This window comes from Staurois parvus, unplaced genomic scaffold, assembly GCF_062004578.1.
Source record: "Staurois parvus isolate SC_StPar_1 unplaced genomic scaffold, SC_StPar_1.0 ptg000011l, whole genome shotgun sequence".
Taxonomy (NCBI): domain Eukaryota; kingdom Metazoa; phylum Chordata; class Amphibia; order Anura; family Ranidae; genus Staurois; species Staurois parvus.
This window is the reverse complement of record NW_028317807.1, coordinates 30,104,909-30,119,169: the sequence shown is the minus strand read 5'-3', so window position 1 is coordinate 30,119,169 and position 14,261 is coordinate 30,104,909. Positions and strand designations below refer to the sequence as shown.

The following is a 14,261-nucleotide window of genomic DNA, read 5'->3' as shown; positions in this document are numbered from 1 at the left end:
GGGCTCAGACATCACCACTATAGTGCATACAGCCTGCATAGAGAGCAGAGCTGTGGTGAGGGACCTTGCAGTCCCTTTATCTACAGAATGCCTGTAGACAACACAGGTTGTAGCTAATGCAAGGCTAGTCACCCTGCTCAAGGAGATTGAGCAGCAGTGACTGATCTGTACTACAGCAAGCTCCTGCATAGAGACAAGTTTCAAACTGGATTACTGCACACCAAGATTCATGTAGAATATACTGTACGCACTTCTTGTATTTAAACAATAGTTGCACACTTTAATTGCTCATTACAATTTAAAATTGTTTCTCCTATAGAGGTATCTATAGATAAATAAATAATATTAACATGTTAACTAAAGGGAGAACAAACAATATGATTCTATATGCTATCCTATGTGCTGTATTTTAGAGCAGCGCAGTGACTAAGTGGTTAGACCTTCAGTCTAGAATCCCTCAGGTCATTGGTTCAAATCCCAACCATGGCACTATGTGCATATAGTTTTCATGTTATCCCTATGTCTGTGTGGGTTTCCTCCCACCCTCCAAAGACATGCTGTTGGTTTCCGTCTAAATTGACCATAGTATGTGAGTTAGGGACTTTAGATTATATGCTCCTTGAGGGTTAGGAACTGATGTAAATGTACAATATATGTGTAAAGCACTGTGTAAATTGACAGCGATACCTAAGTACCTGTAATAAATAAAATACATTCCATATATATATATATATATATATATATATACATGGGCGGACTGACCATTTGGAAACTCAGGCACTGCCTGAGGGCCAGGGGTCAGTAGGGGGCCCCATGAGATGCCCCTGGTACCTTTTTCATGGGCTTTTTTGAGTTTGAGCAAGGACACAGGGGCCCCTTGATCCCCCATTGCCCGGGGGCCCCATGAGTTGTCAGTCCACCCCTGTGTATATATATATATATATATATATATATATATATGGAATGTATTTTATTTATTACAGGTACTTACAGGTACATAATATATATATATATATTATGACTATTGTCAGGTACTTGAAAACAACTTTTTTTTAATCCTTTTCTGTTGCTTTTAACACTTACTTACTATATTTTTATTATTTTTTGCAGTCTCTGTAATGATTTCCACAAACTTACTATTGTGTCTTCAGAATACAACAAAGTAAGGGGAAATCCCTTCTTAGAGAATTGTCACTGGAACAGGTGTCCCACATCTCTTTGATGACAAATGCAAAAATTTTGATTTACCCTCACTTTTTGTCCAGTGACAATGATCACTAAGACAAATAGGGCAGATCTCCCCAGTGGGAACATGAATAGCAATATGACAGTCACAGCTGAATATGACTTATTCTACATTAGTTTGTACATCACCTAATTATTTTTACCCTACCTAGAAGCCACACCAGTAATTATATAATATCTTTGTGTAAGTGTCTTTTAAGGAGAGTAAACAAACCCTAGGTTCTAGGTAGCCGGTAAATATTAAATATTATAGCTAGCATCTGTATTAAGAGCCTTTTCTTTGTTGTTTCTGGTTCCTTAAAGTAGCCCAATGACAAGATAAGACTGGCTTTTTAGCATTGCAATAATTAGTTGTTTATTGCTATGATCTTACTTGGAAGCATAACAACAGATTTTTTTTGTCTGTAGCACAACTGAAAATATACAGTATATTTTCCATTGTATAGAAGAGTGTTTACATCCATGATGTGGAGTTGGCCTCTCTATGATGCATGCTTTTATTCTTACTATCTCATGCAACACATAAATTCTTTTCATTCTTATTCCCATCATTCCATTTCTTTTTCCTATCAGAGTGAAATTGGACACAGCCCTCCTCCTGCCTACACCCCTATGTCAGGAGTAAGTATTCCACCATAGCCTTTAATCTTTGTCTTGACTTTGACCCTTTTGGGGTTTTTTTGTTTTTTTGTTTGTCCTATCATTAGTTTAACCCAACTGTTTGTCCATTAATTTTGCCATTAATATGCTATAACACCCTGTCAGCCAAGCAGAACATTTCATCAGATCAGAATGACCTACAGTAGATATCTCCTGACCCTTCCTCACCCTCGGTGTGTATGTGTATGTATCTCACTTCTTACTTGCCATACATATCTTCCATTTCTTTAAATATCCATATTCAGTGCCATTAAAAAGGCTAGCTAAGCAGTGCAGGTTCTGATTGCTTGATGAGGCTTAAGGAAGAAATACTAGCAGGATAAATGCTGACAATAAACCAACATGGTGGATGAGAGGCATGGTTGGCTTAAAATGTTTTTTTTCAAGGGCTTGTTTGTTGTCTGCTACTAAGGATAAGCTTTTGGTTAAGGTCGAACATGAGTTCAACCCAAACCCAGACTGTTTGTTTTAGTACTGCTAAATTACTCTCCCAGCTGAGTGTTTTTTTTTTCTTTTTCATATTGGTACAAATCCCCTATAGAAGTGCTCAGCTACCCCTCCTTTTTCTAACAAAAGCTTGCAAATAGACCTTGAAAAGGTCAAGTAAAAAAAAGAAAAAAATTGGCACCCATAGATTGTAAAGTGGTGGTAAATGTACAGTATTTAAAAAAAAAAAAAAAAAACAGATTTCCTGAACCTCCCCTTCTTGGGTCTCGTCTGGTGCTCCTGGCTTGTCCTCTCTGTCCAGTGCCCCATAGGAAGCCGCTTCTTATGAGGACGCTTGTGCAGGCTCACTCCCGAGCCGTGCTGTCTGCATTCATTGGCAAAGACATCAGGACTCAGCCCCTCCCCCCCACTCCCTCGTCACTGACTTTGATTAACAGCAGTGGGAACCATTGGCTCCTGGTACCCCAGCAAAGCCTGTGAGACCCGGAACTGAAGGGAGAGAAGAGCTGCAGATGTGCACAGCACAGGATCAAATGAGAGCCCAGGTAAGTAAAGGGGGGAGGGTGAGGGGGGATACTGATGCCTAAACATTTTTTACCTTAATGCAAGAAATACATTAAGGTTAAAAATGGTTAGGCTTTATAACCACTTTAATATTTGGTGTTAGGCACTATGTTTTGGTTTAGCAGACTTTTTGCTAGGTTCACTCAACCTCCTGCAAACGGAATGTTCCAGGGTGCACGCATCCCTGTCCACTACATACATACATTTTTCGAAATAGCTTTCATTACCTGCTACAAACCTAATATGTAACGCGCAGAACTTTTTCTTTCCAGTGATGCGTTCATAAGCAAAACACACACTCAGTTAAACAGCTATTTACTTTACATATGTATGACTGCATTTTATGCTTCATCTGGAGTCCTTTTGAGAATTTAGAAATCATAGATGCATGTAGTCGATTTAGCAGCACCAGTATTACTTTGCTATTGACAGATTTTGCTCTAAAGAAGTTAGGTATTTGAATTATTTATAAGGGTCAATAACAAAGCAAAGTTAGCCTTTACTCTTACAAATAACAGCATTTATATAGACATGGATACTGTACATGACATAGACCACTTATTAGTGCTTCAGAATGTTCTCCAGGAACATACAGCAGAGTGACTAAGCAATAATTAGAATCATGACGTGAATAACTGGTAATAATTGTTCTGTTCTATTGGTGGTTATGGCAGTACTTCCCACACCAATGTGTCCTTGTCAGTTTATATTAAAAAAACAGCCCTGATTTCAAACCACAGTAGAATAAAAAGTTGCAGCCTGTCTAGTGAAACTGTTATCAGCAAAACAGAAAATGAGGGTAAATTCCTTTACCAGAACCCCAGATTGTGCTAAAAACCCAACAGTGGTTTGAATCATTCCCCACTCTATCCAACACTAGTAAAAAAAAATGGGGCTTGACAAACATTTTTTTTTGTACATGAGTAGACAGTAAAACAACAGCACATTATGAAAGTGATATTGTCAACAAAAATAAGGCATATTTGAAATGTACAATACATAAAACATATATTAACATAAAAAAGAAGATAGAGGAAAAAAGGAAGTTATGAGTGCATGAGATACATAAACGATAAAATAGATTGAGTGATACATCTATCAACAATATATGTCAGCCAACTTTTACCGGGGATGTTGTTAAGCATACAATACATGTCTACAATCTTTCCATGACTCCCATTTTTTATCGTATAAGTGCATCTTATCCAGTAGGGTATAATGAATACATTCCATAAGCATTACAGCGTCAATTCTGTGTAAAACGGAGTCCACGGTTACAACATTGGACCTCCAATGTAGGCCAATGGACCATAAAATGGCAATACATAATGTATGTATCAATCTCAGATTGGCATCAGAGACCCCTGGGATATGAGCCCCCAATAAACAGGTCTGTATGGACAATCGTATCGGGGTGCCCGATAGTGAGGTAGCCACCTCAGATATCTTACGCCAGATCAAAGATATGTTCGGGCAATCCCAAAATATATGAACCAAAGTACCTGTGTGGCCACAGCCACGGAAACATAAAGGGGATGTTTGTGGAAACAATACATGTAGTCTTGACGGGGTATAATACCATCTGGTTAAAACTTTAAGGGCCGTCTCACGAACCGAAAGAGATCTAGAGCTCTTGCATATATTATCCACCATGGAATCCCAATCCTCATCCGAAAAAGTGATACCACAATCCTCCTCCCATTTTTGTCTGTACAAAGGGGGAGCATGAAAAAGACAGATCAAAAATTGGTGATAAAGATCTGAAATAAGACCCCTACCTCTGGGAGAGTCACGACTGATACGTTCAAAAAAGGAGGTCGGAGAAGATGGGGTAAGGCCAAAGTGCGCATTAAAAAAGTGCCTAATCTGTCTATAACGAAGGTACTCACGAAGAGGAACATCAAATAACACGCGCAGCATATCGAAGGTAATGTAAGATCCTCCTCTTTGGAAATCAGATAATCTGATAAAGGATCGATCATACCACCAACGAAACATGTGGGGGGAAGAAAAGGCTACAACAAAAGTAGGATCACCAAAAAATGAAACACCTGGGGGAATATGAGAGACTAAACTCAATTTAGCCTTGTATTTGGACCAGTGTCAGCGAGTGGGTCACTATGGAGTTATGAAAAGTAAGCGATCGGGGGGAGATTTTAGACCATAAAATTCCCGGTAAATAAGGACGTATCGACTGAGACTCAAACTTAATCCATGGGATTTGAGAGTTAATAGTAGCCCATTGTGATAATTGCGCAAAACGAGCCGAGAGGTAATATAGCCAAAAGTTGGGAAGACTGAGACCTCCCGTCCGTTGTGAGCGATACAAAATGGATGACGCAAAACGTGGATGCTTATTTCCCCAAATAAAATTGTTAATAGTCCGCTGAAAATGATCCAAAAACGCTTGACAAACATTTTATTGAAGTGCGTCTTTAAATTGTTGAATGACCTCTCTCTAAAAGTACATACTAAGGACACCTAGCTCTTTAACCTGTTAAACTATCTATAGGAATGAATTGCAGCCACGCAGAAGTGCCTGTGCATATCTGTGTGTGATTATTAGAGCCCTTGGAGATCCACGTTGTTCTAATAGGTGGATTTCTACACTTCTCAACATATTTGGTTTAGTCATCAGTAGTGGCGGACTGACAACTCATGGGGCTCCCGGGCAACAGGGGATCATGGAGCCCCTGTGTCCTTGCCCAAACTCAAAAAAGCCTATGAAAAATGTACCAGGGGCATCTCATAAGGCCCCCTACTGTCCCCGGGCCCTCAGGAAGTGCCCGAGTTTCCAAATGGTCAGTCCACCCCTGGTCATTAGCTGCCTACACAATCCCGAATGGACCTCCTCTGTTACGATGGGTAGCTCCACCGAATAGTAGGGATTTGTAGTGCTAGCAAGGTCAACTTGTGGCTGTAGATGGTAGAGAAATTGTTTGCTTTTGCACCACTGGGTTTAGCTCTTCAGTAGACGTAATGTAAATGTCTGAAGGTTTATCCAGGTATCTCTAAGTGGCTAAACATTCTCTCTTGACACAGTTTAGCTTTTTTTTAAGTGACAGGTTTACTTTAAAGTAATAGACTGTTATTTCTATAAGACATAGTATTTTACTGGTTTACTTTACATTATCACGTTTTAGTAATGGTGGTGTAACACTTTAGCTTAGTGACTAAAACGTGAAAGCTCTCTACTGCCCTTAAAATAAAATGTCTCATTCCTACACTTTATGAACCTAATTTTCTATGTTCCTTGCTCATCATATAACCACACTTATGTGGTTCAGGAATGCACATTTATTAAGAACAGTTTAATTCAAACTTCAAGCTCATCCATCAAAATATCATTATTTATTAGTGTATAATATCTTAGTCATTATTAGCCTACCTATTGTATCTTTCCAACCTTATTTGTCACGATCTGATACTGCTGTGCTCTTTGACATTTGGGAAACTATGAGCTCTGAAGAGGTTTTTCTCACTGGCACAGTTCTGTATCAATAATAATCTATGGAAAGAAAAGCAGTAGTCCATTAATGAATGAAAAAGTACCCTATTGAACTAAACCATTACTGATCATTCTGTACCCATAGCCACATCACTTTTCTGTTGATTTTACAAACCATATTTATATGATGTCAACATATTTCAGCAGTAAATGGCAATAACACAACTTTAATGCTCGATAATAAAATGAATTTTAAAGCATCAGCTTCATATTAAATGTGAAAATGGGTATTTTAAACTAGAAGATGAGTGGAACAGAAGCTCCCAATACCCTGGGAATATTAATTAGTGAAGAATACCGCTTGATTATTATAACACCCTGACGTTTGGGTGTCTTCATACGCACGGCATAAATAACATTAGACATCAAACAGTTTATTATAAGCAGAAACGTAGAAGGAACAGCCAGGAAACATCATTAATATAGAGTGTCCAGCACCATCACAGAAGGGATAGAGAATAAGAAGACAGCACAGTAATTGAATCAATCAGTCATTTGCTTTCTGATGCTGGGCCCAGGCTGTAGGTCAGCAAGTCATCAAAAGCTGTGGCAAAAACACTAATTACTACTCTACAGGACAAAGCTGTTAACTCACAGCAGTGTTTAACTCTCTGCACACTGAAGTGCTAGAAGCAGTCTCCTTTACACATGGAACAAGTATAGGGGTACTCAATAAAACAGTGCAAAAGCGATAATGATGTAAGTACAGTGACCCTTAGCAATCACCTTTTTGTTAAGTCGGACAGATTGCTATGGTTTGATTTGTTACTCATTCAATGTTGCCTTTATAGTATACGTCTTACGTCCCTATTTAATAACTTGGAACTCCGCACTAAAACAAAAAAGTGTTCTAGGGCTCAGGTCATCCACCTTTTAAAATTTCAATTTGCTTTGCTGCTGCCATTGATTCTGCACTGTGCTTCATGAAGGATGTAGTGGCTTGGAATATCCAGGGGTATGATCTAAGCACCATGAACTTCATGATTCAGACTAACGTACTTGTGTCAATGACAAAATAAGAAAATTGGTCCTTCACAGCTGGTAAATCTGTGAGATGAAAGAACCTAAAACAGCGCCGACGTTGTATACAGTGCATACAATGCTGAATTTAAGGTTGACTGGTATTATTCTTTAGCTCAAATGAACTTAAATATAATTTATGTATTTAACTCTAGGCGACATAGAGCTTATTTACTAATTGCAATCTTCTGTTTGGGTTGTAGAGATATTACAATGGCTTATCGGTCATATTCTGCTTATGTTAAAGGCAGTCAGTCAATAAACATATGCCTCCGTTAGTAAAACGAAATACTGTTCAGCTAAAAGGCAGTACAATTGACTGTCCAAAGAGCAGCAGTACTGTATGTACTAGTATTAATACTGTATGTTCTCAGCAAACATGTGATGGGAGTTACAGCTCTGCTCGGTTGTTATAGGCAAGGTAATATATTTGGGGCACACTGTCAATGTGTCTTGAGAATCTTGGCAATCTTCATATATGTACTGGAACCACAGAAAATGCTAACAAAATATACATTTCCTTTTTACTTCTTTTGTGTGTTTATTTTCTGTGATGTGTGAACAGGTGGTGTAGCATGCTTTCATGCTCACTAAGAAATGTGCCTATTAATCTTTGTCAGCGTCATATGAGGTGTCATATGGATAAGGAGCACATCTATTCTAGAAAAAAAATTATAACTATACTTGACACATCTAGGCAACACATATGGACATTGGATTGACACTTTTTTTACAAAGTGTGGAATTGTATCCCCAACCTGTTTAAACCTTTAGATAAATCTGACATCCTAAGCAGTGGTAATAAATTGTGTAAAATGTTATTACTCGTTGTGTACATTTGGAGACTTCAAGTAGTAGTAAACCGCAAACCCCCACACTCCTCAAACAATATCTTCACCCTGCAAGCTAAGAGCATATTATGAAAGACTTACCATAAAATGAAGCCCTCCAGTGGTGCACTGTCACTCATAACAGGGCTTCCATCTTTACCCGGTTTCTTTTCCAGGCTCACAGGCATCAGTCGCTTGAGTGGCCAAGCTGCAATGATGTCACTCCCGCGCATGCTCTCTCAATGGACAGCATTCTGTCCATTGAGAGCACAGTGTGCATGTGCCAGTGAAATCACTGGCTGCCATACAAGTAAATATCTTCTAAACAGTGCACATTTAGGAGATATTTACTCTGCCTACCGGTAAGCTTTATTATAGGCTTACTTGTAGGTATAAATAAACAAACAGGACTTTACTACCACTTTCATTCATTATGACAAGAGTTCTAATTGTACTTGGATTTATACTGTCTATCTGTAGTCATCTACGGATATCAGCATTTGACTGTGGAATGTTCACATAGACCAGTGGTCTCCAAACTGTGGCCCATGGGCTGAATGCTGCCCTTTGCATGCCTCTATCCGGCCCTCAGGGTACTTTTCCTCCCCCTGACACCAACATGGAGGTTCCATTTCTTACACAGGCACCAACAGTGGGGATCCATTCCTCTCACTGACACCAACAATAGGGTATTTTTCCTTACATTGACACCAATGATGAGGCACAGTTCCTCCCACTGATATAAACAGTTAGGCACTATTCCTACAACTAATACCAATGATGGGGCACTATTCCTCCCTCTGATACCAATGATGGGGAACTATTTATCCCACTGTCACCAATGATGGGGCACTATTCAACTCACTGACACCAATGATGGGGCATTATTCCTCCAACCAATACCAATGAAGCGTCATTATTTCTCCCACTGATACCAGTAATGGGGCAGTATTCCTCCTACTATCACCAATGATGGGCCATTATTCATCCCACTAATACCAGTGATGGGGCACTATTCCTCCAACTAATACCAATGATTGGACACTATTCCTCCTTCCACTGACTACAAGCACTATGTAATTTTATTTTTGCTTAAACTTTTGCTGGGACATTTTTTACTCCCACTGGCCACTCCAGCCCCCCTAAAATCTGAAGGACAGTAAGCTGGCCCTTTTTTTTAGTAAGTTTGGAGACCCCTGACATAGACAAATGTATCCTTCATGTAACAGCAACAAGTACCTATAATTTTTTAATGTCAAAGAAACAAGGAAAGCTTGTTAAGGGGCACTACCCTAGTCCACTCTCACTGTGTTGTCTAATATAAGCTCAAGCACTAAATAAATTACCGGTTTGCCTACAAGAATAGTCTGGAGACAACAAGCAGGATAGCCAAAAATAAAATATCTACCACTGGTTCAAAACATGCCAAAATATGGAGAACTCTCCTAAAATAGTAGGCTAAACTGGCTACTGATGTACCCATTAGTTTAATATCTGATACGTCCCCAATATGGGAACTATATATTAAATGGATTTTTAGAACCGTGAGACAGAAGAAATGGAGGAATAGGTTTCTTTGTCCACTGCACGCTTTAATGTTAATGGATTACTTCTAGGTAAAAAAAATTAAATCCTTCAAAAAAAAAAAAGAGTCCTAACATCATTTATGTTGGTGCATTTAAAGAAAAGATGTAACTTTGCTCTTTTATGACAAAGCTATAAGTTCTCCTGTAAGAACAACCTCTACCGGCTAACTTTTAGCAGGCCTTGTTAATTACCTGGTCCTTCTGCGTATCTGTCAGAATGGAGTGCTTGAGCTTTGCGATTGAACAGACACTGTGAGGAGAAAGCACTGACATAATCCAGCATTCATAGGGTTTGGATTCCCAGCTCCAACACAGGAATTGAGTGGGGGGATAAAGAAGGTGAGTATCAGCAACTGAGGCTTGTTCTTACAAGAGAATCTGTCCATTTCCCCTGAATCGACAAAGTGACTGAGTCTCTGCAATGAAAACTGCCTGAAAACTAAAAATCTAACTAAAATCTAACTTGGCAACCTTCTTCACATATTACTTTTTTGGTTTAGTGAACATATTCATGTTAAATCTAGGCACCCCTCTTTCCATTGTGCTTTTGGCTGTGTGGCAGGTTAACCTTTAGCTAACAGAGCTGGTTAACCACTTGCCTGCTGCCCTATAGCAGAGGTAATGCTACAGGTTGGAAGGGCTGTGCAAAATCATATATATATATATATATATATATGTGATTTGCTAGGGATGTCAATAACCAGATCTGGGCCGGCGATTCCCAGCCGGCACTTGGCGATGGTTGGGGAAAGCTGACAGGGGAGAGACCTGTGTATAAACAACAGATGTCTCCCTCCTGTCAGCAAGGACATGCTGCTTTGTATTTCTCTGCACAGCAGAGAAATACATAGCAGAATGTCTTCGTAGTAAAACACAACACAGCACATAATGTAAAACACACACAGTTAACCCTTTGATCGCCCCAGATGTCAACCCCTTCCCGCCCAGTGTCATTAGTACAAGGTCAGTGCTTTTTATTAGCACTGATCACTGTATTAGTGTCACTGGGGATGTAAGTTGCAGTTAGTCAGTTCCCACGCAGTGTCAGAATGCCCAACACAGTACCGCTATAAGTCACTGATTGCTGCTATTACTAGTATAAAAATAAAAAAATGTAAATTCCAGTATATATATACTGACATTTTTATTTTAGTTTAGCAAAGACATGTAGCAGAATACATTTTGGCCTAAATTTATGAAGAATTTAGACTTTTAAAATTTTTGTTATTGGATATGTTTTATAGCAAAAAGTCAAAAATATTGTTTTTTTTTTTGTTCAAAATTGTCAGCTTTTTTTTGTTTATAGCGCAAAAAAATAAAAGCTCAGAGGTGATCAAATACCACCGAAAGAAAGCTCTATTTGTGGGAAAAAAGGACATAAATTTCATTTATGTACAGCATTGCATGACCGCACAATTGTCAGTTAAAATAACGAAGCGTCATATCGTAAAAAATGGCCTGGAATGGAAGGGGGGTAAATCCCCTGGAGGGCAAGTGGTTAAAAAACACCCATATTTAATAAACAACCTGTTATACTGAGATTTAGTTGCTCACTAGAGGAAAAAGTTTCAGATCACAGCAGATTTTAAATTGCCATTGGCAGGCCATCGACTGCTTGACAATCAATACAATTGTACAATAGCTTTTAACCAAAGTGATACATATTTAAAACACAAAATAATACAGAAAATAATCTATTTAATTACATTTGGTTTTCCCTGCATACCACAAATGGGTTCATCAGATAGTGAATTAGTAACAGTAAACAGTAATTGAAAATACTTAATCCTCCAACCAAACTTCATACTGAATAGTGGATCTTGTATAGCAGTGGATTGAAAACTGTAGACATGAAGCCTTACAGATGCTCAGCAATTAGTTCCACTTGGTCAAGCTTATAAGTATGAACTCTGCCACAGGCTGTTAAAGCAGGACATGTAGTGATGTATGTAGTTATGCTACGGACAGGCAATTTAACTCAATAGGGTAATGTGCAAAATGAATCAAATAAAGCAAATGTGTAAAGTGACACTTTATCAATGTGCGCAAAGTTTTTCTGCAGCAATGCATTACCTGCCAGCTGACTTTAATTTTCAAAATATTACACATAAATTTTTGTTTTTATTGTTAGCATTGGCCAGATGTACAGCTTCACTTTCTGCTATCCATACCCATGCTTGATTAAAATCTTACTGAAAATGCCATGAGTCACATTAGAGGACATGTTTTTAAATCAGCAAATTTTTGCTGTTTTGCCAATTTCTTGCGTTCTTGCAAATGATTGACATTTTCATTAGCCAAATCTTTTTTTATTATAATTCCCTTTGGAAATCTAGTATGCAAGATTGTCTTAGGTCCATGTTCATGCCCCTTTGCCGAGCCTTTTCTGCATGAATAAGAAGATTTTGGGCTATTATCTTTATTCGTTAATGTCTGCATTAGCCCTCTGCCATTGCCAGCAGAAATATCTGACTAATATAACCGTATAGATTAATGCAGTCAAATAAAGTCAAATGTAGGTATGTGAATTTGCTGGGATTTAACCAAATGTTATAAATATGTACTATTGTACTGAGTTAAAGTGATTCCTTTCAGAAATCCCCACAATGCACCCCACTATCCACATCACTTCTGTTTTGCATAATGGCTTAGAGGGATTAGTGTAGTGAACAGCATGATAAACACCCTGTGGACCTGATATTCATTTTCTTATACATCCATATCAAATTCTGCTGATCTTACATATGTTTTGTCCTATCTTTTTACTGTCATGATATTTTATATATATATATATATATATATATATATATATAGGTCCATATATATTTGGACAGAGGCACAATTTTAGATTTTTCAGGTATTACATATTGAAGCTATATTTATATATTGGATATGGGCTGAAAGTGCACACTGTTTTATTTTGAGGGAATGTACATCCAAATTGGGGGAAGGGTTTAGGAATTACAGCTCTTAAGATTAGCCATTGCCCCTGTTTCAAGGAACCAAAAGTAATTGGACAATTGAATCAAAAGCGGTTTCATGGCCAGGTTTAGGCTACTCCTTTGTTATTTCTTCATCAATTAAGCAGATAAAAAGTCTGGAGTTTATTCTAGGTGTGGTACTTGCATTTGGACTCTATTGCTGTGAACCTACATCATGCGTTCAAAGGAGCTGTCCATGCAAGTGAAACAGGCCATTGTAAGGCTTCAAAAACTAAAAAAATCCATCAGACAGATAGCAATATTAGGAGCGGCCAAATCAACATTTTGGTACATTTTGGGGAAAGAAGAATGTACTGGTCAGCTCAGCAACATAAAAAGACATGTACGCCCACTGAAGACAACAGTGGTGGATGATCACAGGATCCTCTCTATAGTAAAGAAAAACCCATTCACAACATCGTGACAAGTGAAGGACGCAATCCAGGAGGTGGGTGTATCATTGTAAAAGTCTACAATCAAGAGAAGACTTCACGAACACAGAGGGTTCACCACAAGGTGCAAACCATTCATAAGCCTGAAGAATAGAAAAGCCAGATTATACTTTGCCAAAAAACATCTAAAAAAGTCAGACCAATTCTGGAAAAGCATTCTTTGGATGGATGAAACTAAAATGAATCTGTACCACAATGACGGGAAGAAAAAAGTGTGGAGAAGGCTTGGAACAGGTCATGATCCAAAGCACACAACGTCATCTGTAAAATATGGTGGAGGTAGTGTGATGCCATGGGCATGCATGGTTTCCAGTGGCACTGGGTCATTGGTGTTTATTGATGATGTGATAGAAGACAGAAGCAGCCGAATGAATTCTGCAGTTTAGAGATATACTGTCAGCCCAGATTCAGCCAAATGCAGCAAAGTTGATTGTCCATCTGTATTGTGAAGCGCCGTCCACTGATCCAAAACACACAGCAAAAGCAACCCAGGAGCTTTTGAAGGAAAAAAAGTGGAATATTCTGCAATGGTCGAGTCAATCACATGATCTCATCCCAATTGAGCATGAATTTCACTTGCTGAAGGCAAAACTAAAGGCAGAAAGTCCCACAATCAAAGAACAATGAAGACAGCTGCAGTTAGAGCCTGGCAAAGCATCAGAAAGGAGGAAACCCCGTCTTTGGTACTGTCCATGGGTTCCAGACTTCAGGCAGTCACTGCCAGGAAAGGATTCTCAACAAAATATTAAAAATGAACATTTTATTTATGATTATATTCATTTGTCCAATTATATTTGGGCCCCTGAAAATGGAGGGACTGTGTATAGTTGCAGTTAATAAAATTTGTACTTGATATTTATATTCAACCCCTTGGATTAAAGCTGAAAGTCTGCACTTCAAATTCGTTTGGACTGTTTTGTTTTAATTTATTCTAGTAGCATAAAGAGCCAAAAGTATGAAAATTGTGC

General features: G+C 38.5%; 1 protein-coding gene across 2 annotated transcripts in view; it reads left to right on the top strand.

Moving 5' to 3' along the window:
* ERBB4 (erb-b2 receptor tyrosine kinase 4) overlaps positions 1-14,261 on the top strand; it is a 1,213,483-nt gene that overhangs the window by 1,183,709 nt on the left and 15,513 nt on the right. The window contains exon 26 of one of the 2 annotated variants that reach the window (XM_089672254.1): positions 1,819-1,866. The exons of the other annotated variant lie outside the window; for it this stretch is intronic. Coding sequence (XP_089528380.1) covers positions 1,819-1,866 — 48 coding nt within the window. The remainder of the gene's footprint in view (positions 1-1,818; positions 1,867-14,261) is intronic. 2 annotated transcript variants of the gene reach the window in all.